At 38.5% G+C, this 27,383-nt stretch overlaps 1 protein-coding gene across 7 annotated transcripts in view; it reads left to right on the top strand.

Moving 5' to 3' along the window:
* The window catches only part of ARNTL2 (aryl hydrocarbon receptor nuclear translocator like 2), a 104,009-nt gene that overhangs the window by 48,448 nt on the left and 28,178 nt on the right, over positions 1 to 27,383 (top strand). For 3 of the 7 annotated variants that reach the window (XM_035028012.1, XM_035028015.1, XM_035028016.1), the window contains 6 exons: positions 1,413 to 1,454; positions 4,645 to 4,802; positions 11,723 to 11,802; positions 13,215 to 13,307; positions 15,458 to 15,575; positions 16,396 to 16,539. In XM_035028012.1, coding sequence (XP_034883903.1) covers positions 1,413 to 1,454; positions 4,645 to 4,802; positions 11,723 to 11,802; positions 13,215 to 13,307; positions 15,458 to 15,575; positions 16,396 to 16,539 — 635 coding nt within the window. Of the gene's footprint in view, positions 1 to 1,412; positions 4,148 to 4,644; positions 4,803 to 11,722; positions 11,803 to 13,214; positions 13,308 to 15,457; positions 15,576 to 16,395; positions 16,540 to 27,383 lie in introns of all 7 variants that reach the window. The other 4 variants (XM_035028013.1, XM_035028017.1, XM_035028018.1 and 1 more) reach the window with 3 other exon arrangements.

The following is a 27,383-nucleotide window of genomic DNA, read 5'->3' as shown; positions in this document are numbered from 1 at the left end:
GGGAAGACTTGGGGGCTGAGGATATACTCTGGGGGGGACTCGGGCCTAAACACTGTAAAGGGAGGAGGGAAATCCTACCCCAAATGTGAGAAGACATGGCTCTGAAGCAGGAGTAATATCTCAGAAACCAAAGGAAGATTTTAAAAAGAGGAAGGCATGAAAAGGAGCAAATATGGAGAATGTTTTGATAGTATTTGCAATTACCTAGGTTTGTGCTGCAAACAAGAGATGAATTGTTTGGCTAATACACGATCGTGCCTTTTTTCTGTTCTACCAGGGACCATTAAATAATAGTATATTTGGATTTCATAAGTACAGTAGGTTTGAATTTTACCATTTCTTTTGAGTTTTTTTTTCTTGTAGTTCAGTTGACAGTGTTATATTAGCACTTTATTATTAGCATATTAGATTTGTGTGTACAACATATAGTGATTTCACAATTCCACACAGGACTCAATGCTCACTATGATAAATGTACTTACCATCTGTCACCACATGATGTTTTAGGATATTATTCACTATATTCCCTTTGCTGTACTTTTCATCCCTGTGACTTATTTAGAACTGGAATTTTGTACCTCCTAATTCCCTTCACCTATTTTGCCCATCCTCTCATCTACCAGAGGGGACTCTGGCAACCACCAGTTTGGTCTCTGTGTTTAAGAGTCTATTTTTATTTGTTTTGATACATTTGGAAATATATTTTTAAAAATATGTAGTTTTAAAAACTACTCAGCCTGCATAATTTTGTAATGTGGAATGTATTCTGTCACCATCAGTATATTTCATTTTAGTAGTGGTCTGGTGGTAACTACGTTTCTTAAATATACATACACGCACACGTATGTATATATACATATAGTCACACACACACACACATATATATACATTTGGCATATTCTGCCAGGGAATATACTACTGTGAATATTAATATTATTGGCAAGTGATCAGAGTTTCCAGTTTTCAATGATATTTTTTAATTAAAAAATAAATTTTAACAAAATAAGTTCCTTTTGATTAAAGGTCTGAGATTGTTCATTCATTTTTAGGCTATTTTAAAACAGCCAATACAAAATTTTTGGTTAAGCCATCAAATGTCTAAAAATTATTCTATTTAATATAATTCATATGAAAATTATATTTCTCAGGATTCGCATGAGGTAATTTTTGTTCATTGTCAGTTAACAGTTTTTGTTGACCTGTTGGGGATGATGTGCCTGTCAGCCTTAGGAGGAGAACTACCACTTGTGTTGACAATAATAATCACTTCCGGTCATTAGGAGCTCAGGGTAGTATTTCTAACGAACGGCTTAATAGGAATTAAGAGGATGATAATCTCACATTTATTTTCTTTCAAGAATTACATAAAAGCTGTTTCCTGTAGTTTGACATTTTATCCTGCTTTTTTGTAGAATGGAAGATGGTGAACAACAAGTAAAAGTGAAGTCCTTCAGGTACATTGAACCACTGAGATTGATAGATGGTGGGTGGAAAAGGTTGCACCTGCAAACCTTTAGCCAAAGTAAAAGGTGACGTCAAGATAGAATTGATTCATGAATATTAGGTTTTTCTCATTCGGTACCTGTTACCTTTTCTATCTACTTGAATAACATAATGTGCCTTTAAATTTTTCTTAGAGGGACTGTTTATTAAAATATTTCCTTTAAGCACTAGAGCAAAGCTGATTCATGCCATAAACAAATCAAAATTACTTCCGAGGAGCATCTGATTGTTAGGAATTCATCCTCATAAATTCTTTGTCAATTGTTTCAGCATATTCTCAACGTCAACAAAAATTTTTCTACATCTGGCAACATGGCCAGATCTCAGTTTTGCTTTTTCTTCATTTATTCTGGTTTTTGATATGATTTACAAAACACTGACAGGGGTCAAAGTGGCAGTAACAGTACGCAGAATTAAGAGCCAGGCCCTGCTGCTAAATTATCAAGCATGGAACCAGCCTCTGGTAAATAGGGCTTTCTCAAATACAGTCTTCCGGAATTCTTTTCAGGTGCATCTCCTTCAAGTAAAGTGCCTTATTCAAAAATCTAACTATTTTGCCTTCCTCTGGGTTTCCTAGCTCCTACCATCATCATTCATTGTTCTCCACAGGGCCTTGCTCCCACCTGTACTCACCTGTCTCTAACACCCTACCTCTGAGACAGAACACCCCATCTGCTATGCATTCCTGGAAACAGGCATCTCTGCCCATTGCTCGTGTCTGTTGCTAGTGTGTAATACTGGTAGAAACAAGAGGTGATAACTCTAGCAAGATGATAACTATAACATTCTTCTAATCATAAAATTTTAATCTAAAAATTACTCCTGAATGGACCAAAGCATGAGTATATAACTAAATTTTATGTGAATGTACATATAATTTAAATTCCATCCAGTTCATCAAAAGTACATATTTTGTTCCAGGAGTGACATGACCCAAGGGTGAATGGTTGTGGGGACGCGGGGGACGGGGAATATTATCTCCATTGGTTTTCATTAGTGTTCTCCCCTCCCCCACTCTTTTATGTGGAAAAATTACATTTTCTTTCATCTAATTTAAAGTTGCCATAAAGACAGGTCAGAGCAAATGTCCTCCTTTCCCATCAGACTGTCTTTTTTAAACTCTTCTTCTGTGGAAATTCTGGAGGTGCCATGATCTGAGTGTTGTAGGAGAAACAGACAGATGTTTACAGTTAAGTGTGAAGAGTAAAAGAGCCTAACTCAAATGTAAGGTACAAATATAAGATATACATTTTCCCCCTACATTTTACCATCTATGAAAAAGGTCTTATCAATGGCCTCTTCCTGTTAATTGGCAACGTTTTTCTTTCCTTGTGACGTATTAAACAATACTGAATTTTCAACAGATGGTGACTTAGGTCTGGTGACATGGTCACAGTGTAAAAGATAATGAGGCAACTGAGAGAGGAAGGGGATTCTTCAGGTAGTAGTCACAGATGGTTTCCAGGAAGAATAACTGAGCTGGGTTTTGAAGAAGGAGGAGGATTTTTCCAATATAGAAGGGAAGGACATTCTAAGCTTAGCAAAGAGCAAGTCAGAGGAGATGTGAGGTGACTTGGCATGTGTGAGGACCAGCAAGTCGTTTGGCATTGCTGCGGAGTAATGTGGAGCTGTAGGGAATGCACGGAGAGAGGAAACTGGAAATGAGGGCACAAACCAGGTCATGGAGAACCTTGGGGTGTCATGTGGGAGTTTGGCCCTTCCTCTTAGGCAGTGAAAATACATGTTAGCAGTTTGATGCAATGGAATTAGATGACTTTGTTTGTTTTAGAGTGATAATTCTGGAAGTCGGGGTTTATATAGACTGGAAGAGGAAGATGCTGGGAGTATAGCAAGTTAAAAGGCTTTTGGGGGTAGTGCAATGAGCTGTCACCTAAGGAATCAAGATGGTGACAGAGTGGGGAGGAAGACAAGACCTATATAAGAACCATTTAAGAACTAGAACCTATAGGAGTTTGTGATTATTTGGCTCTTCAGGGTGACGAAGGAAGGGTCTAGAATGAGCCTAGTGATATCAGCAAGATATCACCAAGATAAACTCTACAGGAGTAAATCAGGGGTAATGGAGGAAGGAGGAATAAAATGGAGTAAATTGCAATTCGGTGTGAGCTTACTTGAGGTTTAAAGTACTTGTGAATCATTTAGGTGTGTAGTTCAAGTTCTGAAGGTCAGGAATGGGGTGAAGTATGAACGAGATAGAGATTTAATAGTAAGTAGCTTATGAACAGCTGTAAAGCCTTTGAGAGATGGTGCTATCTCAGGGTGAAGCTATAGGGTGAGGAAAGAGTAGAGCCAAGTGGGGAATCTTGGGGACACTGCTATTTAAGGACAGAGGAAGAGCTGATAAAGATACTAAGGGGACTGAGCAGAGCAGGGAGGACGGAGGAACAGGAGATGGTCACAGGAGCCAGCGGAAGAATGAGGAATGTCGGTACCATTAAATTCAAGGCAGGGATCAGCAAGGAGTTGCATAAAATAAGGATGACCTCTGCTAAAAAGAGTGTCAGTGGGGCAGGGTTTGTGGAAGGTTGATTTTAATAGATGGAAAGGTGCCTGCTTGAGAAGTGAGAAGAGTGGAGATGGTGATCTTCCAGGAAGCTGGCTGAGAACAGAAGACAGTAGCAAGGTAAAAACCCCTAGGAGTGGGGAAAGGCGGGTTTTTTTCCCCCAGAGGGAGAGATTTGCACACATGTGCAGTCCCGTGGGAAGCTGCTGTGGAAGAGAATGAAGTTAAGATGCTGAGGAAGAGAATGAAGTTAAGATGCTGAGGCGAATACCGGAGAACAGTGATCTGTAATAAGAGGAAGAGTTGGGTAGCCTTCTAAGACTGAGGGAGGTTCTAAAGCTACCCATGTGGCTCTCAGACACATCTTAGTTCTTGAAGGTTTCTGGAAATAAGACAGGGAGGAAGAAGCAGGGGTAGTTGGTGGGGGTGGGATGAGAGATGAGCCCCATTCTTGCGCTCAGCAGCTCCCTCCTCTTCCCTGAACCACAAGTGCAGGGCCAAAGTTGGGAGGGAGGTGGGTGTGCTCTTGTGGGCCTCCTCTGGCTCCAGCCAGTGCCTCCAGGTTAACTCTAAGTCTGCTCGATGTTAAAAATAAAGGAGGTTCTTTTCCTTCTTAGAGAAGCTCATAGCCAAACCGAAAAGCGGAGGAGAGATAAAATGAATAACCTGATTGAAGAACTATCTGCAATGATCCCTCAGTGCAATCCCATGGCACGTAAACTGGATAAACTTACAGTGTTAAGAATGGCTGTCCAACACTTGAAATCTTTAAAAGGTGAGTTTGGAAATGGCTTCTGCATTTCTTTTGCTTTGTTTTTAAAGATTTTATTTATTTGAGAGAGACAGAGATAGCGAAATAGCAACAGAGAACATGAGCATGGAGGAGAGGGAGAAGCAGGCTCCCCACTGAGCAAGGAGCTTGATCCCAGGACCGTGGGATCATGACCTGAGCCGAAGGCATGCTTAACCCACTTAGCCAGCCAGGCACCTCGCACTTGGATTTGTGAAGTCCTCCCTGTAATTGAGATCCTGGATTCATTTGTTTTGCTGTTGTTGGCTACTGAAATTCTATACAAATGTGTCTTTCAGCTTTATAGGCATCAGTTTGTTTATAGGCATCAGTTTTGATGCTTGCTTATATTCTGTATGTGGAGAGAATATTAATCGGGGTATGGAAAACCTTGGTTTCACTAAAAGCTTTATCTTAAGTGCACACAGTATGTCTTTACATTTGTGTCATCTTCAATGTCTTTCATCAATGTCTTAGAGTTTTCAGAGTACAGTCCTTCCACTGCCTTGGTAAAATTTATTCCTAGGTGTTTTATTCTTTTTGATAATATGATTGTTCTCTTAATTTCTCTTTCTGCCAGTTTGTTAATAGTGTATAGAAATGCACTGGATTTCTGTATGTTGATTTTGTATTCTGCAACTTTACTGAATTCATTTCTTAGTTCTAATAGTTTTTTGGTGGAGTCTTTAGAATTTTCTATATGGAATATCTTGTCACCTGCATATAGTGAGAGTTCTACTCCTTCCTTACCAATTTGGACGCCTCTTATTTCTTTTTCTTATCTGATTGCCATGGCTCGGACTTCCAGTACTATATTGAATAAAAGTGGTGAGAGTGGACATTCTTGTCTTCTTCCTGATCTTAGAGGAAAAACTTTCAGCTTTTCACCTCTAAGGATGAAGTTAACTCTGGGTTTGTCATTTATAGCATTTATTATGTTATGTTCCGTCTGTACCCACTTTGTTGAGTTTTTCTGAATGTTGAATTTGTCAAATGCTTTTTCTGCATCTGTTGAGGTGATCATATGATTTTTATCTTTCACTTTATGTGTTATGTTGATTGATTTGAGATACTGAACCATCCTTGCATCTCTGGAACAAATCCCACTTGATCATGGAGAATGATCCTTTTAATGTATTGTTAAATTTGGTTTGGAAATATTTTGTTGAGGACTTGTGTTCATCAGGGATATTGGTCTGTAATTTTCTTGTTTTGTTAGTGTCTTTGTTTTTCATATTAGGGTAATACTGGCATCATAGAATGAATTTGGAAGTTTTCCTTTCTCTTCTTTTGGAATGATTTGAGAAGGGTAGTATTAACTCTTCTTTAAATGTTTGGTAGAATTCACCTGTGAAGCCATCTGGTCCTGGACTTTTGTTTATTGGGAGTTTTTTGATTACTGATGCAATTTCATTGCTGGTAATTGGTTTGTTCAGATTCTTCCCGATTCAGTTTTGGGAGATGGTAGGTTTCTAGAAATTCACCCATTTCTTCTAGTTTGTCCAATTTTTTTTTTTGCATAGTTTTTGTAGTCTTTTTTAATAGCTTTGCATTTTTGTAGTGTCGGTTGTATTTTGCATTTCTTTTTTTTAAGATTTTATTTATTTATTTGACAGAGAAAGACACAGCGAGAGAGGGAACAGAAGCAGGGGGAGTGGGAGAGGGAGAAGCAGGCTCCCTGCTGAGCAAGGAGCTCGATGCGGGGCTCGATGCGGGGCTCGATCCCAGGACCCTGGGATCATGACCTGAGCCGAAGGCAGACGCTTAACTGACTGAGCCACTGAGGCTTCCCACTCTTGCATTTCTGATTTTGATTCTTTGTCTTGATGCATCTGGCTAAAGTTTTAACAATTTTGTTTATGTCTCTATTTAATTTATTTCCACTCTGATCTTTGTTCCTTTTCTAGCTCCTTTAGGTATAAAGTTAGATTGAGATTTTTCTTCTTTCTTAAGGTGGGTCTGTATCACTATAAACTTCCCTCTCAGAATTGCCTTTGCTGCATCCAAGAGATTTTGAGCCATTGTCTCTATTTTCTTTCATCTTCATGTATTTTTTCCTTCCCTCTATGACTTCTTTGCTGACCCACTGGTTATTTAGTAGCATGGTTTTTTTGGCCTCCACATGTTTGTGTTTTTCCAGTTTTTGTTTGTTTGTGTGTTTGTTTTGTAATTGATTTTGTTTCACTGTTGTAGTCAGAAAAGATGTTTGATTTCAGTCATCTTTTTTTAATTTCAGTCTTCTTAAATTTATTGAGACTTGTTTTGTGGCCTAACATGTGATCTATTCTGGAGAATGTTTCATGTGCACTTGAATGTATATTCTCTTGTTTTTGGATGGGATGTTTTGTGTGTGTATATCTGTTAATCCCGTCTGCTGTAGTTTGTCAGTCAAAGCCACTGTTTCCTTATTTTCTTTTGGGTGATCTATCCATTGATATAAGTAGGGTGTTAAAGTCCCCTACTATTATATTACTGTTCATTTCTCCCTTTATGTCTGTTAATGCTTGCCTTATATATTTAGGTGCTCCTATGTTGGATGCATATTTACAATTGTGATAACCTCTTTTGAATCAATCCCTTTATTATTATGTAATGGCTTTCTCTTCTCTTGTTACAGTGTTTTAAAGTCTATTTTGTTGATATAAGTGTTGCTACCCCATCTTTTGTTTTGCTTTCATTTGCATGGAATATCTTCATTTGCATGGAATATCTTTTTCCATTCCTTCATATTCAGCCTGTGTCTTTAGCTCTGAAGTGAGTTCTTTGGACGCAGCATGTAGTTGGGTCTTATTTTGTTATCCATTGCATCACCCTATGTTTTTTGTTTAAAGGTAAATAAATGTAATGCTCCAGAGTAATTACTGATAGGTACATACTGAAATTTTAAAAATTGTTTTCTGTTTGTTTTTGTAGTTCTTCTCCATTCCTTTCTTCTTTTGGTCCCTTCCGTTGTGATTTGAGGACTTTCTTTAGTGTATGCTTGAATTTCTTTCTCTTTATTTTTCGTGTATGTATTACAGGTTTTTGGTTGTAGTAACCATGAGTTTCACATAACATCCTAAGTATATAGCAGACTGTACCCAAGTTGATGGTCCCTTAACCTTGAACACATTCTAAAAGCACTACATTTGTACTCCTCCTCTCCACATTTTATACATAGGCTGTCACATTTTATATCTTTTTATTTTGTATATCCCTTAACTAATTTTTGTAGATATTATTTTACTACTTTTGTCTTTTAACTGTCATACTAGCTTTATAAGTGGTTGATCTACCACCTTTACTCTATGTTTGTTTTTACATTTGAAATATTTTTCTTGCATAATATTCTTCTAGTCTTGGCCTTTTCTTTTCTGCTTAAGAAGTCCCCTTAACAAGAAAGAGATAATTTAAATCACCTTCCTTAGATTTCTACATGCGGTAGAACAGTGGCTCCTTGTACTCCAACCTGCGGACTATGTGCAGATCTGGAGAGTAGGCAGTGGGGAAAGAAAGTACAGCCTTGATCCCTTCAATGCCAAGCAGAACAGCGTAAGTGTGGGAACACTGCTTGGCAGGCTTCCTTTTGGGAGTGTGACAGGAGGTCTTATTTTCCTAACAATCCATTGTGAAACAGGATTCTCTTTTACCCACAACTGGATCTTGCATAAGTTGTATGCAATATTTCCCTTAAATCTTTAAGCAGTGAACATTTGCAGGCCCCACTGAGGTCATTTGATTGCAACCCTAAAATTACCCAACAATTTTCACATTTGCAATGCCCAGAGGGAGGAGGACCTAAGGGAAAAGTCATGAATCCATCAACTAATTCAACAAACATGCACTGAGCATCAAGTAGGTTCCTGTCTGTGCTGGGAACTTGAAAAGGAAGGAACAAGATCTCTGCGCTCTTGGGATTCACAGTAGGCGAGGGAGACAGACCCAGGTAGAGACCATTAAAAATCCAGGGTGCTAAATGCTACAGTGGAAGTAAGAGTGGGAGGAGCAGCAAGAGAAGCTCAGTAGGGAGGACGTACTGTCTAAATCCAGAGCAGATTCCTTGCACCAGAGCACAGGTTTTTGCCATTGGCCCTTCTGAGGTGGTCAAGGACTCATCACCCATCCTGAGCATACCCTTAAGTCAGTGCTGCCCACAAGTGAGAGGACTTAAGGCAACTGGGTCTGCCTGCATTCCAGTGCCCTTACAGGAGTAGACCACCCAACTTGTTCCGCAAAACCTGGACCCCAAATCATCAGAGGGCTGCATGTGGATCATGTTATTTTGGTCCCTACATAATTATTTTAAAGACAAATGGGTCGTGAAATGAGTTTTTGTACTGTAAACTTTAAATAGTGCTTTTGAAATTATCTGGGTGGAGGACAAGTGTTACCCACCCCCCACCCATTATAAAGTACAGTTAATTCCTGGAAAAATGATCATGGGCTGTGGCTTGGCACAACAATGTCACATTTCCATAAAAGTGTCTGAAAATTTTTTTAAAAAGATTGATTGATTTGACACAGAGGGAGAGCGCATGCATGGGCACAAGCAGGGGGAGTGGGAGCGGGAGAAGTGGGCTCCCTGCTGAGCAGGGAACCCAAAGCAGGGCTCCATCCCAGGACGCTGGGATCATGACCTGAGCGGAAGGCAGACGCTTAACCGACTAAGCCACCCAGGCGCCCCTAGAAATGCTTGTTCTTCATTTCTGTACTCACCTGCCACAGTTTGCTGATGACATTGGTCTGCAGACAGCACTTGGAGTAGCCCTTCTTCTCAGCATGTGCCTTCAGAGAAACTGTGGGCATTCTATATGTGTAGTCATATTACTGGGGCTCAGTGGGGTGCAGTGGTCCATGCATGTAGCTCCCAGAGGCAAACCTCCTGGGTTCAAAGCGTGGCTCCCTGACTTAATAGCGGTGTGACTTATTCAAGTCACTTCACATTCTGATCAACTTCCATAGCCGTAAAATAGGGATAATGCATTTACTGAGTAGGGTCGTTGTTGAGAGTAAAGAGTAACACCTATAAAGGGCAAGCACAGAGTTTACTCAGGGTGGGGGTGGGGGGGAGCAGGAGGAATAGTTACTGTGATTTTGATCATTTTAACCTAATGAACGCTGTAATAAAGGTAAGTGATCATGTTTCCTTGTTTGTTATCTCTCAGGGCGCCTGGGTGGTTCAGCTGGTTAAGCGTCTGCCTTCTGCTCAGGTCATGATCTCAGGGTCCTGGAATCGAGCCCCTGCATCGCATGGGGCTCCCTGCTCTGCGGGGATCCTGCTTCTCCCTCTCCCTGTGCTCCAACCCCCACTTGTGCTCTCTCTCTCTCAAATAAAATCTTAAAAATTTTGTTACCCCTCATTGGCCCATGCACAGAATATCACAGCATGCGTTTTATTAACACACCTCAGCCTGGCTTCGGCTCGGCCCTTACGCCCACCCCCCATTTCTCCTTAGCACGTCCTCGCTCACTGCCCAGGCTCGCCCGTTCTGGCTGATGGACATGGACAGGGTTTCCCCAGCATACTTCTGCCAACCTTCGGGCCAGACAAGCAGATAGCACTGCCTTGCTCAAATTGATTTATGGCTCTACCCTGGTCTGGAACTCGGTCTGTATCTTTCTGCTCTTTCTCAACTCCCTCCCACCAGGTTGCTATGTAGTCATTTATAATAACAAGAAATCATTTGAGGGAATTCTTGGAGACCTACCTAAGGTAGATTCTGACAGGGATTTTCATTTGCTTATGCCAGGCTCATAAGGGTGCTACCGGTCTGAAAAAAAACGATCAAGTCAGACCATTAGGTATTTTTTATTTTCTGGGTTTTTTTTCTCTTCCAGCACTTAGGTATTTTGTGAGTTTGAGCTGCAAATACATCCAAGGGCCACTGTGTGGTTAAAATGTCCCAGGGTGGGGAAAACAACAACAAAAACCTCTCAGGGTATTAACCCATCTTTCTCTTGCAAAAGCAACTTTTCTTGCTGTCCTCAGGAAGAGGGGCTTGGGGTTAGGAGAAGTTGAGAAGGATAAGAGAGGGAAAATTGATTTACCTGTGAATTACCCTTGCCTGGAGGTTATCTGGGGACAAGGCACCTTGGCTTGGTGGTCTGTCCCTTGCGCCCCCTTGTGGCCACGAACGGCTTTCTCCTGTTGAGGTGGGCGGATGCCTTTAAGGCAAATGTGATGATTCGGCGCTTCCCTTATTTCTCTCATTGAAAGGTTTACCTAGGTCGTTACCTGCTGGTTCCTCATTTTGTCGGCTGTTCAGTTAGAGACTTTTATTTTAATACAATAAACTCTGTGCTAAGGGCTTAAAATGAACTATTTCACTTATATTTTATACATTTTTATATATTATCAGAAATCTCCATATGATTTTTAAAGCGCCATATGGGAAAATTGTATGAATCCATAGAAGTGATTTAAAGTTCCACAATCTTCCTCTTTAGGGTAATTCACATAATCAGTTCTTTTGTTTTGTTTTTTGTTTTTTAAGTAGGCTCCATGCCCGGCACGGAGCCCAACACAGGGCTTGAACTCACGACCCTGAGATCAAGACCTGAGCTGAGATCAGGAGTTGGACACTTAACCAACTGAGCCACCCTGGTGCCCGGGAGCAGTTTTAAGAAGCGGAATTATCAATTCTAGCTAGATTCTTGAATACTGTTGCATGTTGTTATAGTATTAAAAAGAATCTAGTTCTTTTTTGAAATCCAGCTCCTACTGTCTACACATTTAAGTATAAGGGAATAAGATCCAAGAACTTAGCAAGTATAAAAGCAGGACATCTTAATCTAGTAATAATGAAAGAATGATTACGATAAAGTTGTAGAATGTGCTGAAAGTACCGTCTTCAATGCAACAGCAACAGTGTGCAGTTCCCTACATTTCCAACTCTATTTTCCGTAACTTTTGGACTTATTTTTAGGTATGACAAATTCTTATGCAGGAGATAATTATAGACCTTCATTTATTCAGGATAATGAGCTCAGACATTTAATCCTTAAGGTAAGTCAAGAGTTATATTTGTCTAAGCTGTGTTTGTCCTTTCAGTTTTACTTGGATGGGAGGCAGCTTTTCTTCAGTTTGCTTCCGGCTGCCAACATTCAGGGTTCCCTCGTACACCACAGCTCCCTTCCTACAAAAATAAGTTGCCTAAGTAACCGTGTCTTAGTTTGGGCTGATGAAAGTAGAGACAGAGGATAGGCACTTTCCAAAGTATGGAGCAAAGCTCGTCTTTAATCCTAAACTTACACTGCCTGCTGTACTCACCTCCTATGCCATGGGGTCTGTTCCCCTCCGTCACCACCTCCTTCAAAGCCATCTACCTTGTATCCTTTTCTCTTCTGGATCCTGTTCTCCGCACATTAGCCAGTTACTGCTTACTGAGCTATTAGTCGATGCTTTGGCATTTCTGTTCTCATCATTTCATATGCATGGGTTTTCAGATTCACTCGTCTAGAGGTTTATTTGACCTGGAAAATATGACCATGTCATTGGCTTATCCTGCCCCCAGGAGGTGATAAAATGTCTTGATCTTGTGCTATGACTCCTGGGCTTTAAACTGCAGCATGTTTAAACAGAAAGATTCTTCATATGTATACTTGTCTATTTTTCTTTTAAATTTTTTAAAAAGCTCTTTTATCTGAACAGCTGAATTTAAATATAATATTTCTGATAGGAATGTAAGGATTTTTTTTTTTAAGATGAAGATATTTAAAGTTAGCAAAATGTACAGTATGCTTTGGAAGCTTTCTCACTAATCTTTAAGTGTGTTTTTTCAGTCCTAACATAACATGGGTTCTGCCCTTCTAGAATATGTCTGCCTAACTCACCTCATGTTTGTTTCCAGTTAGTAGAAATTAATCAAGGGAATGTCCAGTGGGGTGCTAGACTCATCCTGTGTCCATATATATCCATTTCCCTAGAAGTTGCTTCACAAGGAATATACTGGGCAGATTTCAATGGGAGTAACTGATGTTAGAATTTTTTAAGTTTCATTTTAAATGAGCGACACCTTATTATTTAAAAAGTATATTGTAGAATGTCTTCTCTTTTCCTTGTGCCCGCTCTACACATTCCCTTCATCTAAGCACATCCCCGGACAGTTGTTAATGCTGTGTTTTGATATCTTTATAGTTTCTATATGCAGTATAGAATTTGGGATGGGTCGTTTTTGTATTAGAAAATATCTCAATCAAATATTCCGTAGCCAAACTTTCCATGTCAAAAACTAGTTTAGACTGGGGTTCAATTTGATGTTCTTCATCAATCCTTTTATAGCTTAAGAAAATGTCCTGATTTTACTAGCTCTCTGACCACTTTGTTTTATTGCTATAGGAATTTTCACAGTATCTGAATGTGTGTAAGAAAAACAGAAGATATTTAAAAATATTCACTTTTATATTTTTAAATCCTAGACTGCAGAAGGCTTCCTATTTGTGGTTGGATGTGAGAGAGGAAAAATTCTCTTCGTTTCTAAATCAGTCTCCAAAATACTTAATTATGATCAGGTATCCAAAACTGAAGACATTTTCCACACAATGTTTAATTTTTTTTGAACGAACACATATTTCCGAGTTCTCTTCCTGAACCCTATCCTCCCCCTGGGCTGTGGGTGCTTAGGTTCTGCTAGGTTAGAACTCCCAGAGAGATGGAAATATATGGAAACACTATGGGTTTTTCTTTCTTTCTTTTTTTTTTTTTAAGATTTTATTTATTTGACAGAGACACAGCGAGAGAGGGAACACAAGTAGGGGGAGTGGGAGAGGGAGAAGCAGGCTTCCCGCTGAGCAGGGAGCCAGATGTGGGGCTCGATCCCAGGACCTTGGGATCATGACCTGAGCCAAAGGCAGACGCTTAATGACTAAGTCACCCAAGCACCCCATGGATTTTTATTTCTGATAAGGGTGTTCACTTCCTGACCTCCAGCAAGCTATTTAATTTTCCTGAGCTGCAACTTTCTCTTATGTAAAAAGGGGAAATGATGATTACACCTATCCCTTACGATGTAGAGACAAAATAACTGTCACATTTGAGACTGTCAGAACAATGTTAGCTGTCCTTCTGTTTCCTCCAAAAGACAGCATTATTATTTATTATTAGGTTATATGCATTGCATAACAGCTTTTGATCTAAGCTCTGGCAACAAACTCTAAAATTCATCTTTTATTTAACTACTTTTATAATCCTTTACCTCCTCATTCCTGAGCACCATTTAATTTGAACTAGTTACTCAAAAGCTCTAGCACTAACACTAATCCAATAGAGTGAATAAACTAGCACCTGTGGTCACTTTTAAAATATACATCAGATAGACCACAGCTTTACTCTTAAATAACTCCCAATAATTTCACCTATATTCTCCCCAAACATGAAAATTTGGGAGATATAAGATTCACAGATAATGAGTTAAATAGCAGAAGAAGAGGTATTATGAGCCTACATACAGAAGGAGTAAGAACCAAATGAATCATGCAGCTGGTTGTAGCTGCATCAGGGACACAAAGGCAGGTCAAGACTTGATTATTCTATTTCCTAACAGGAAACAGAAAACATCACACACACACAAAGATAACTTACAATTCAGAATAACATTTAAGTTCCAAATTAGTGACATGGAATCTCATCCCACTGGGCACTGACCTAGCATTTCAGACCATTCAAGAGATATACTGACTACTCAGGAGGACTTTGGAATCCCCATGATGTAGGGTATGGTCCTTAGCTTTTCAGATTCAGAAACCTGATTTGCTTTGAAGCATAGAGTTCACACAGTAGATTGATTTATAAAATGCTATTATTTAAAATATGAGATATCTAACTTCCAAGCTATCTTGGCTACTTGGCCATTTGTCCAGCTGGTCCATGTGTTCTGTCTAATATGTCTACTTAGGTAATAAAGGATTTCACAAGGTGGGGTGATCACTGTGGGTCAGGGAAGGCTTCATATACAAAATAGAATGTCTGCTTAGGCGTTAAGATGAGCAGAGAAGGGGAGGAAGACATTTCAAGTTGAGGGAGTTGGGCATTGGTGGTTCAGTGGTAGAATTCTCGCCTGCCAAGTTGAGAGTTGGGGAGTAAAAGCCAATTGGTTAGAATGGCGAGGGAACTATGAGTTTGTAGAGAAGGGGTAATGAATTCTAGGTGATGAGACCATATAAGCAAAGACATAGACGTGGGAATGCTGTACATACTGGGAGAAGTGGAATGGGAAGTGGGAGGTGTTCTAGGTTGGACTTTGTTTAATAGTACATTGATTTTTTTTTTTTTAAATCTGAGTCACACCATAAAATCACAGATACTTTGTGGCTTCCATATTGCATGCAGTCTCTTTACTTTTACCAAGGTTAAGAAAAATTTAAAGTAAATCATAATATGACTTAGAAGCAACAAATGAATTGGGGGATGTTAACAAGAGTTCACCGAATATTAGTGATTAGGTATTTGTGATTTGTCTGTTTCCATATACGGTTTTGTGTGCATGTATTTCTATCTACAAGTATCACCCTGCTTTTAACACTAAGTTAATGTCACATGGAGTGGTAGATGTATCTTTGAGCCTAAGAAAAAGCAGTTTTAACAGTATTTACCATATGGTTGTGTGAAGAAATGTAGAAAAATTATGGTACTGATTTTAAATGAACATCTACCTTATAAATAGGCTAGCTTGACTGGACAAAGCTTATTTGACTTCTTACATCCAAAAGATGTTGCCAAAGTAAAGGAGCAACTTTCTTCTTCTGATATTTCACCGAGAGAGAAGCTGATCGATGCCAAAAGTAAGTGCTCATTTCAGCATGCCCATACTTTTATGTAAATATAATTATTACTTAAAAGCACAGCTATACAATATTTTGAAAAATTAGCTAATTACGGTTTTATCATGAGGAAATTTAATGAACTTTACAATCATTAACCTGAGAGTTCAAAAAACAATATAACTAAATAGAGAATTCTTATATATACATACAAAACAAATATATTCATATGAAGATGCTTTGTTCAGGGGGGAGTATGTGATTGCTTCATATTCACTGTTTTTCATATGTTAATAAAGTCTTTACAAGAAAGTATCATTTGGGATTTAAAAAATTGCTGGGGTTTCCATTATTCAGCTATATGCTGAGACGGTTCTCTTTCTTATATGAGTTAGGTCTACTCAATATGAAAGACCTTGTATAATTGTGCTTTGGAAGTGTAAATATCCTTTATCTTCTCTGCAAATGCTTAGTACCAATTATTTATAATATAATGATGCTTTATGCCATTGATTACTACTATAAGTTAAAAATTTTTTTAAATGAAAAAAACCTCAAATTTCATTTCACTTGGATTACCTTTGTTTCCATCCCTAGGGAAAAAATGAAGATAAATTGCAAGTGTTTATAAATTATAAAAATATGATTGCTTGGCAAATGCTCTTTTTGGTGTATTTCACTTTATGGTTTACCATATAATGATGTCATTGCTTTAAATAACCATTTTTCTTTTTCAATTTATAAAAAGTAATAATTTTGAAATGTGTCTCCTGACATTTCTTACCATCTATATGAAAATATTCTTTTCTACCTGTTCTCTTGCCTCCTCCTGCTATGAAAGCTGGTTTGCAAGTTCACAGGAATTTCCACAGTGGAAGGACTCATGTGTATTCTGGCTCAAGGCGATCCTTTTTCTGTCGGATGAAGAGTTGTAAAATCTCTGTCAAAGAAGAGCGTGAATGCTTATCCACCTCAAAGAAGAAAGGTATCATCATTTTAAAATACCAAGTGATTTAAGGCACGGATATAAAATTAATGTCCTAGAAGCTTTCCATACAGAAATAATAAAGTGTGTGGTCAAGGCAAATAGTTGAGACCAAAAGCACCCAAGGAAACAAGATTGTTTTTTAACCAGAATTATTTAGATTGACTCATCATAGCTTTCAAATTTATCAGGTAATTGCAGGCCCTTTACTGCCCAAGATTTTAATGGTGGTGTTGAAATTGCAGTTTGGGGGCATTCAAATGGGAAGAAATTGGGATTTCATAACAAAAGTTATATTTCATTGTTTTATAATATGAAAGTTAAGTCTTTTATAAAAAAACTGCAAGAGCCTGATTTGATTAATTTTGGTGAAAGTTTCTTAAGACATTCCAGGTGTAGTTTCAATGCTTTTGGTTCTTTGGTAAATATTTCTAGTTCTGTTTTCTTTTATAGATTTGTCTTATTTACATTTTTAATTAACACTCATCTATTTTACTTGACTGAGAAATTCTGGGGACTGAAAAATGTCTCACACTTTTTTTTGCCTAAGAACATATTAACCTATTAGATACAGGATTTCCTATGCAAATTTTAATGTGAGATTTGCTTTCCCATCCTTGAAAAGGATATTTATACTGAGCTGCAAGATTCAATTTATTTACAAGTTTTGGTCAAATCTTTTTTGGTGACCACTTAAGATGATAATCACTCAGTACTTATTAAGCATGTACCTGTGCCAAATCAGATACTGTACTAAGTGTTTTATTCCCCATGATAACACCATGCTTACCACTGAATTAAATTGGTAAAACTCACACTCAAACCTAAACCCCCTACTCTTACGTTACACTATAAAGAAACAAACAGAGTGAACCAGCAGTTGTAAGAGAGGATCTATTTGTAAACCGTCAGTTGCTGCCCTCGTGCCCTTGGCTCTGAGTGGGCAAGGGTTGTCTAAAGTCACTTGTAAGGCCTCCTGGGTGGAAGTCATAGTTGACCTGGTGATGAAGAGGCTGTGGAATGCAGCTGACTGGGATCAAATTTTGGTCCTGTCACTTCCTAGCTCTGTGATTGTGAACAAGTTTCTGAATCCCTCTAAGCCTCAGTTTCCTTCTCTGTAAAACAAGATTATCCACAGCCTTGTGTGGCTTTGTGGGGTAGGTAAATGTATCAATTCCAGAGCCAAACTGTTCAGGTTTGAATCCTAACTTGTGAGTAACTGTATGACTCAAGATAAATTACTAAATCCTTTTGATCTCACTCTTTTCAGTGGTAGAAAGAAAATAATAGAATCTCCCTCCTAGGGTGGTTATTAGGATTAAAGGAGTTAATATATGTGATGTGCTTACCCTGGTTTCTAGCATAGTAACACTAGGTAAATGTTAGGAGTTGTTATGAATATTATTAGAAATAATGCACCTAAACTCTTAGGATAGTGCAAGTAGATGGTATTGTCATTACCTCAGGGTGCCTGTTTCCTCTGCCTTCCTTCCCAAGTCAGTCATGTTAATCTCATATTAATCTTATATTTGACATGGCTAATAATATGGAACTAGTCTCCAAGGGCAGGAATATTCCTTCTGTGTGGATGGTATAAGGGTCATACTCCATGTAGACCCTGGACTGTAGTACAGGATTTAACTAGATTTAAGTAGAGGTAAATCAATACCATACTGAGTAGATCCAACCATAAGTGAATCACCTAATCTATACAGCAGTCCATGAGAGAGAAAAACATGGCAGCCAATGCAACTATCTTAATGTGGCTGAAATCTCTATGGTGTTTTATACAAGTTATAAGTTGAGTAAAGTCTTAAATTATCAGGTTTTGTAAGTGTTTTAAAGATTACCAAATTAGGGAGTAATAGTTCTGGTCCAAGATGTTGACATAGGAAGACCCTGAACTCACCTCCTTCACAGATACCAAACCTACACCTATTTATAGAGCAGTTTCTCCTGAAAAAGATCTGAGTGCTGACCGAACAGCTTCCACACAGTAAAAGACCACATACAGAATGGCACAGTAATAAAGGGAAACCCTAACACTGAGAACTGTAGTGGGGAGGGATAGTACTAAGGGACTGTGAGCAGATCTGTCTGCACTGGGGCACACAAAAAAGCCACAGTCTAAAAAGGCAACTAGAATATACAGGAACCAGCCCTACCACACTGCCAAAGGGCTGGGAGCTACTGGAACTCTCTCCAGGTCAAAGGGGCTGGTGAGGACCACAGTTTACATTCCCCCTCCACCTTGACCATATGAATGAGAGCAAGGTCTGGGTGCCCGAGCTAGCCTTCTCTGTCAGTCAGTGAGCCCCAGAGCCCTAACTCACACCAGCCCTAAGGTAGCCCCACAATAGTGCCCAACAGGACATCCCTGTTCAGCACTCATTACAGCTCCACTGCCTTGCCAAGGTGACACAGTGCAAAGCATGCTGGAACACTTGAGGCCTACATCACTTCAGCTCCAGCCAACCCACCAGGGTGCCCCTTGTGCAGAGTACCCTCAGAACATCTGGCCCATACCCATCTCTGCTCCATTTGCCCTGCCAGGGCACCTCTGTGCACAGCGCCCAGGGACTGCCCCAGCCCATGCCTACACTTCAGTTTCAGCTATTCTACCAGGGTGCTGTGTAGAGAAACTCAGGACCCACTAGCCTGCACCCACTTCAGCTGTCCTGCTAGGGCACTCTCTGTACAGATAGTCCTAAGACCACCTCAACTCATGTCCACTTAAGCTCCAGGCATCCTTCTAGGGCAGTTCCAGAATGGAGCGCCCTAGGGCCCCCACTGATATCAGCTACAGTTCCAACCAGTCAAAGTCACCAGATACAGAGTCTACACAGGGAAAAACCATACACAAGATGATTCCTTCAAGTTTGGGAGAAATAGCTCTTCTGCCTAATTCATAGAAACAACACAGAAAGTCAGGGAAACAGAGGAGTATGCTGCAAATGAAAGAACAAGACAAAACCTGAGAAAAAGAACTAAGCAATATGCCTGATAAAGAGTTTAATGATCATAAAGATGTTCACAGACTGGAGAGAAGGGTGGAAGAACTCAGAACTTCAACAAAAAGATAGAAAATATAAAAGACAACTAATCAGAGTTGAAGAATATAATAAATAAAATGAAAAATATATTAGGGGGAATCAATAGATTAATGGATACAGAAGAATGGATCAGTAATCTGGAAGATAGGGTAATGGAAAGCACCCAAGCTGAACAGCAAGAAGAAAAAGGAATTTTAAAAAGTGAGGATAGGTAAGGGATCTCTTCAACAACATCAAGCAAACAAACATTCACATTATAGGAGTCCCAGAAGGAGAAGAGAGAAAGGAGCAGAACACTTATTTGAAGAAATAAGAGCTGAACAAGTCTCTATCTCAGGGAAGGAAACAGATCTGTGACTCAGGAGGCACAGAGAGCCTCAAAGAAGATGAACCCAAGAAGTTCTACACCAAGACACATCACAATTAAAAAGTCAAAGATTAAAGAAAGCTAAAGAGAGAATTTTAAAAGCAGCAAGAGAGAAGCAATAAGTACCATACAAGGAAAACCCCATAAGGCTATCAGCTGATTTTTCAGCAGAAACTTTGCAGGCCAGAAGGAGTGGCATGATATATTCAAAGTGCTGAAAGGAAAAAACCTACAACCAAGAATACTCTACCTGGCAAGATTATCATTAAGAATTAAAAAAGAGATAAAGAGTTCCCAGGCAAACAAAAGTTAAAGGAGTTCATCACTAAGCTGGCATTACAAGAAAAATTAAAGGGACTTCTTGAAGTGGAAAAGAAAAGACCATACTTAGAAGTAAGAAAATTTGAATAACAGGATATAAAATATGACAACATATAAATTAAACATGGGGGAGGGGAGCAAAAAATTTTTCAGAATGTGTTTAAACTTAAGTGACCATCAACTTAATATAGACTGCTCTATACTTAGGATGTTATATATGAACCTCATGGTGACCACAAACCAAACACCTATAAGAGGTACACAAAAAATAAACAGAAAGCCAAGCATAACACTAAAGAAAGTCAACAATTATAAGGGAAGAGACCAAGAGAAGAAGAAAGGAACGGAAAAGAACTACAACAACAACCAGAAAACAATAAACAAAATGGCAATGAATACATAACTATCAATAATTACTTTAAAAATAAAGGGTCTAAATGTTCCAATTGAGAACACAGGGTGATTCAATGGATTAAAAAAAACAACACCCATCTTACGTGTTCCCTACAAAAGGCTCACTTCAGGCCTAAGGACCCATACAGACTGAAAGTGAAAGCTTGAAAAAAGATATTCTATGCAAATGGAAGCAAAAAAAAAAAAAAAAAAGCTGGGATAGCAATACTTATATCAAACAAAATAGACTTTTTTTTTTTTTAAGATTTTATTTATTTGTCAGAGAGAGACAGAGCACAAGCAGGGATCGTGACCTGAGCCAAAGGCAGACGCTTAACCAACTGAGCCACCCAGGCATCCCAAACAAAATAGACTTTAACAAAGTGTTAAAGTACATAACAAGTGACAAAAGGGGCGATGCATAGTGATAAAAGGATTAATCCAACAAGAGGAGAGAATAATTGTAAATATTCATGCATCCAACATAGGAGTACCAAAATACATAAAACAAATATTAACAGACATAAAGGGAGAAATGGAGGGTAATACAATAATAGTAGGGACTTTAATACCCCACTTATATCAATGGATGGATCATCCATGTAGAAAATCAATAAGGAAACAGTGTCTTTGAATGACACATTAGACTAGATAAACTTAACAGATACATACAGAACATTTCATCCAAAAACAGAGTACAGATTCTTTTCAAGTGCACATGGAATATCCTCCAGGATAGATCACAAAACAAGTCTCAATAAATTTAAGAGCATAAAAATTACACACACATCTTTTCCAACCACAACAGTATGAAACTGGAAATTAATCACAAGAAAAAATTCTTAAAAACAAACACATGGAAGCTAAACAACATGCTACTAAACAATCAATGGGCAATGAAGAAATCAGGAAGGAAATGTAAAAATACATGGAGACAGGGGTTCCTGGGTGGCTCAGTCAGTTAAGCATCTGACTCTTGATTTAGCTCAGGTCATGATCTCAGGGTGGTAAGATTGAGCCCCACCTAGGGCTCTGCACTCAGCAGGGAGTCTGCTTGAGATTCTTTCCCTCTGCCCCTCCCCCCGCTCACTCTCTCTCAAGATAAATAAATAAATCTTTTAAAAAAATACATGGAGACAAATGAAAATAGAATCACAATGGTACAAAATTTCAGGGACACAGTGAAAGCAGTTCTGAGGGAAGTTTATAGCAATGCAAGCCTACCTGAAAAAAAAAAAAGAAAAATCTTAATCTCACCTTACACCTAAAAGAATGAGAAAAAGAACAAAGCCCAAGGTGAGTAGAGGAAGGAAATTATTTCTGCTCTGCTTTTCATTAATAAAGACTAAAAAATGCAGAAAAGATAAAACCAAGAGCTAGTTCTTTGAGAAGATAAACAAAATTCATAAGCCTTAAGCCAAACTCATCAAAAAGAGAACCCAAATAAAATCAGAAATGAGAGAGAAGTAATTGCCAACACCACAGAAATACAAAGGGTTATAAGAGACTACTATGAAAAACAATATGCCAACAAATTGGATAACCTAGAAGAAATGGATAAATTTCTAGAAACATACAATCTTCCAAAAGTGAATCAGGAAGAAATAGAAAATCTTAACAGAATAGTTACTGGTAATAAAATAGAATTGGTAATTTAAAGATTTCCAACAAATACAAGTCCAGGATGGATTCACAGGTGAATTCTACCAAATATTTAAAGAGTTAATAACTATTCCCCACAAACTATTCCAAAAAATAGAAGAGAAAGGAACACTTCCTAGTTTATTTGATAAGGCTAGCATTACTCCCATACCAAATCAAGACAAAGACACTACAAAAAAAGAAAACTTCAGGCCATATCTCTGATGAACATAGATGCAAAGTCCTCAGTAAAATACTAACAAACCACATTCAATAATACATTAAAAAGATCATTCTGCATGATCAAGTGGCACTTATTTCAGGGATGGTTCAATATTTGCAAATCAATGAATTTGATACATCACATTAATGAAGATCAAAATCATGATCATCTCAATAGATACAGAAAAAGCATTTGACAAAATTCAACATCCATTCATGGGAAAAAACTCTCAACAAAGTAGGTTTAAAGGTTACATACCTCAACATAATAAGGGCCATATGTGACAAACCCAGAGCTGACATCATACTTAATGCTGAAAACTCGAGAGCTTTTTCTCCAAGATCAGGAGCAAGGATATTCTACTCTTGTCACTTTTATTCAATATTGTACTGGGAGTCTTAACCACAGCTATCAGATAAGAAAAACAAAAGGTATGTGAATTGGCCAGGAGGAAGTAAAATGGTCACTTTTGCAGATGACATGATACTAGACATAGAAAACTCTCCCAAAAGACTACTAGAATTGGGGTGCCTGGGTGGCTCAGTTGGTTAAGCGACTGCCTTCGGCTCAGGTCATGATCCTGGAGTCCCGGGATCGAGTCCCGCATCAGGCTCCCTGCTCAGCAGGGAGTCTGCTTCTCCCTCTGACCTTCCTCCTTCTCATGCTCTCTGTCTCTCATTCTCTCTCTCTCAAATAAATAAATAAAATCTTTAAAAAAAAAAAAAGACTACTAGAATTGATAAATGAATTTAGTAAAGTTGCAGGATACAAAATTTATATACAGAAATTTGTAGTGTTTCTATACACTAATAACAAAGTAGAAGAGAGTAGAATTAAGCAAACCATTCCATTTATAATTGCACACAAAAGATTAAAATACCTAGGAATAAACTTAACCAAGGAGGGGGCACCTGGGTGGCTTAGTTGGTTAAGTGACAGCCTTCAGCTCAGGTCATGCTCCTGGAGTCCTGGGATCGAGTCCCACATCAGGCTCCCTGCTCAGTGGGGAGTCTGCTTCTCCCTCTGACCCTCCCCCTTCTCATGTGTTCTCTCTCTCTCTCTCTCTCTCTCTCTCTCTCATTCTCTGTCAAATAAATAAAATCTTAAAAAAAACACAAAACTTAACCAAGGAGATGAAAGACCTCTACCTCAAAAACCACAAAACATTGATAAAGGAATTTGAAGGTGACACAAACAAATGGAAAGACATACCATGCTCATAGATTAGAAGAACTGATATTGTTAAAATGTCCATACTCCCTAAAGCAATCTATAGATTCAGTGCAATCCCTATGAAAATACCAACAGCATTTCCACAGAACTAGAACTAACAATCCTAAAATCTGTATAGAACCATAAAAGACCCGAATAGCCAAAACAATCGAGAAAGAACAAAGCTGGAGGTATCACAATATCAAATTTCATGATATACTACAAAGCTATAGTAGTCAAAACAGTATGATCCTGGCACAAAAATAGAAAGAGAGAAGCCAGAAATAAACCCACCCTTATATAGTCAATTAACCTACAGCAAAGGAGGCAAGAATATACAACAGGAAAAAGACAATCTGTTGAATAAATGGTGCTGAGAAAACTGGACTGTTACATGCAGAAGAATGAAACTGGACCACTTTCTCACACCACACATAAAAATAGAATGGATGAAAGACCTAAATGTGAGACCTGAAATCCTAAAAATCCTAGAAGAAAACATAGGCAGTAATCCTTTGAGCATCAGCCTTAACAACAGTTTGGTCTAGATATGTCTCCTCAGGTAAGGGAAACAAAAGCAAAAATAAACTATTTTTATTTTGACTACATCAAAATAAAAAGTTTTTGTACAGTGAAGGAAATCATCAACAAAATGAAAAGACAGCCTACTGAACAAGAGAAGATACTTGCACATGATATATCCAATAAGGGGTTAATATCAAAATATATAAATAACTTACATAATGCAACATCAAAGAAATAACCCAATTTAAAAATGGGCAAAGGACCTGAATAGACCTTTTTCCAAAGACTTAACATGGCCTAGGAATATTAAAAGATGTTCAACATCACTAATCATCAGGGAAGTGCAAATCAAAGACACAATGAAGTATCACCTTACACCTGTTAGAATGGCTAGAGTCAAAAAAACAACTGTTGGTGAGGATTTAGAGAAAAAGGACTGTGCACTTTTGGTGGGAATGTAAATTGCTGCAACTACTTGGGAGATAGTATGGAGTTTTCTTGAAAAATTAAAAATAGAAATACCATATCAACCAATAATTCCACTTCTGGATAATTACCCCCCCAAAATGAAAACACTAATTTGAAAAAATATATGACCTCTATGTTCATTGCAGAATATATGACCTCTATGTTCATCTCAGCATTATTTACAATAGCCAAGATATAGAAGCAACTCAAGTGTCCATCAGTAGATGAATGGATAAAGAAGTGGTACACACACACTGGAATATTTTATTTTATTTATATTCAATTAATTAACACTTAGTGTATTATTAGTTTCAGAGGTAGAGTTCAGTGATTCATCAGTTGTGTATAACACCCAGTGCTCATTACATCACATGCCCTCCTTAATGCCTATCACCCAGTTACCCCATCCCCCACCCACACACTGGAATATTACTCAGCCATAAAAAGGATGAGATCTTGACATTGCAACAATATTGCAAGAATATGGATGGATCTAGAGGATATTATGCTAAGTGAGACAGATAAAGGCAAATACCATAGGATTTCACTTAATATGTGGAATCTAAAAACCAGAACAAATGAATAAACAGAGCAGAAACAGACCCATCAATACAGAGAACAAACTGATAGTTGCCAGAGGGAAGGTGGGGAGGGGGAAATGGACAAAATGGGTGAAGGGGAGTGGGAGATACAGGCTTCCAGTTATGGAATGAGTAAATCATAGGGATAAAAGGTACAGCATAGGGAATATAGTAATACTGTTACAGTGTTGTATGGCAGCTACGCTTGTGGGAAGCATAACAGATAGATCTGTCATGTCCCTATGTTGTACACCCAAAACTAACGTAACATTATGTATCAACTACAGTTAAAAAGATCTTCAGATTAATTTGTCTTTCCTTCTGGGAAGAGAAGCGTTTCCATATGGTCTTACGTAGTACTGGTATTTTAGTCATGTCTTTGTCTTGGTGCATGGTTAGTGCCCAGTGTCACCATGTTTTACTTCTGTAAAACTTGACTTCACCCTCTACTCCCTGCTGTACCATCTTACTCTTTGCTTCTAAACTTGGCAGCCTCACAGCTTTCTCAATCTCTCTGTTCTTTTTGAGAACCACTGCTTTAGACTCTTCTGTCAAGTAGGAGATTATCTGGGAGCAGAAGAGGAGGAAAGAGCAAGGAGAGTGGAGGAGAACAGATGTCCTGGGCAGCAGTGCCCAAGACTGGTGCTGAAATTCTGTTGGTGGAGATTCTCCTCCACTTGCATTTTCTCATAGCTTCTATCATAATCTTGGTTTTAGAAAACGCTGCATATTTGCTACACTTAAGTAGCACTGGTAGAGACCAGCATGATATCATTGCCAGCACAGTAGTCTCTAATTGGATTTTCATCAGTCAATAATTACTTACTGAGTACCTACTATGTGCTAGGCACCATACCAAATGCAAAGGGTACACTGGAGACAGGCGGTCAAATCATTGCTCTAGTGAACATTATATCATAGTGACAGGAGGCAGCCCGTCAACATGTAAATTAATAAATATTTTAGGTAGTAGAACGTGCAATGAAGTCAATAAAAGGGAATGAGGACAGGGACTAGGAAGAGGTAATTACTTTAGAATACTCAGAGAATGTCTCTCTAAGGTGACATTTGATCTGAGACCTGAATAAGGAGCCAGCTATGTACAACTCCCTGAGAAGAAATTCCTGACAGAAAGATGAGTGTGAAGACCTTGAGGTATGAAAAACTTGGCATTTGGGGGCATTTGGCAAAGAACAGTGTGACTGGATCTTACATACGGGAGATAGCGATAGGAAGGGAGGCAGCTGAGGCCACATTTGTAGGTCCACGTGGGCTAGGGACGGTGGTGTGCTGGTCGGTGTTTAACAACCAGCTCCGAGCATAGTTTTGATATGAATGTTGGTTGGCATTTTCCTTTACATTAATAAGATGAAAGTGAAATCATGAAGACTCAGTGTCAGAACTTCATTTTTTAAATATTAGTGACTTTGCTGAAATCGTTTTTTTAATATTAGAGGATTATTTGCTCAATTTTTGTGCTGTTTACCATATAACAACTATAGGCACCATGCTTTTAAGTTTAATCTTCATTATTAATATTTTGTCCATTGTTTTCATAGGCATAGACAACCAGGAAAGAAAATAAACAATAGGTCAAGCCCTGATTTGTAGCTCTGCTGATTTCTGTGGCATAAGTAGTCACACTTTTACCAACATGAAGCCACTGAACATAGAATAGGGAAGGGGATGCACAATAACACACCATTATATGGTATTGTGTTCAAAGAATGTTTCTCAGTGAGTACTTATTAACTACACACTATGGGCCAAACACTATTCCATATGCTGGGGCCAAAGCAATGAACAAAACAAAACCTTTGCTGATGGTAATAAGTGCTATGAAGAAAAAGAAAATAGAAGAAGTTAGATTTAGAACCAGACCTTCAAGTCACTGTTTCATAATGTGTTAAAACATGGTTTTTAAAATAATGAGGCATATTTAATAGCTTCATTAAACAAGATGTATAATTTTTAAAGAACAAGTTTTACCATTAATAAAATTTATTAATTTTAGGGCGCCTGGGTGGCTCAGTTGGTTAAGCGACTGCCTTCAGCTCAGG

This window comes from Mirounga leonina, unplaced genomic scaffold, assembly GCF_011800145.1.
Source record: "Mirounga leonina isolate KUSES-001 unplaced genomic scaffold, KU_Mleo_1.0 Mir_201, whole genome shotgun sequence".
Lineage (NCBI taxonomy): Eukaryota > Metazoa > Chordata > Mammalia > Carnivora > Phocidae > Mirounga > Mirounga leonina.
The sequence above is the reverse complement of the archived record's forward strand: the minus strand, read 5'-3'. Positions and strand labels throughout refer to the sequence as shown.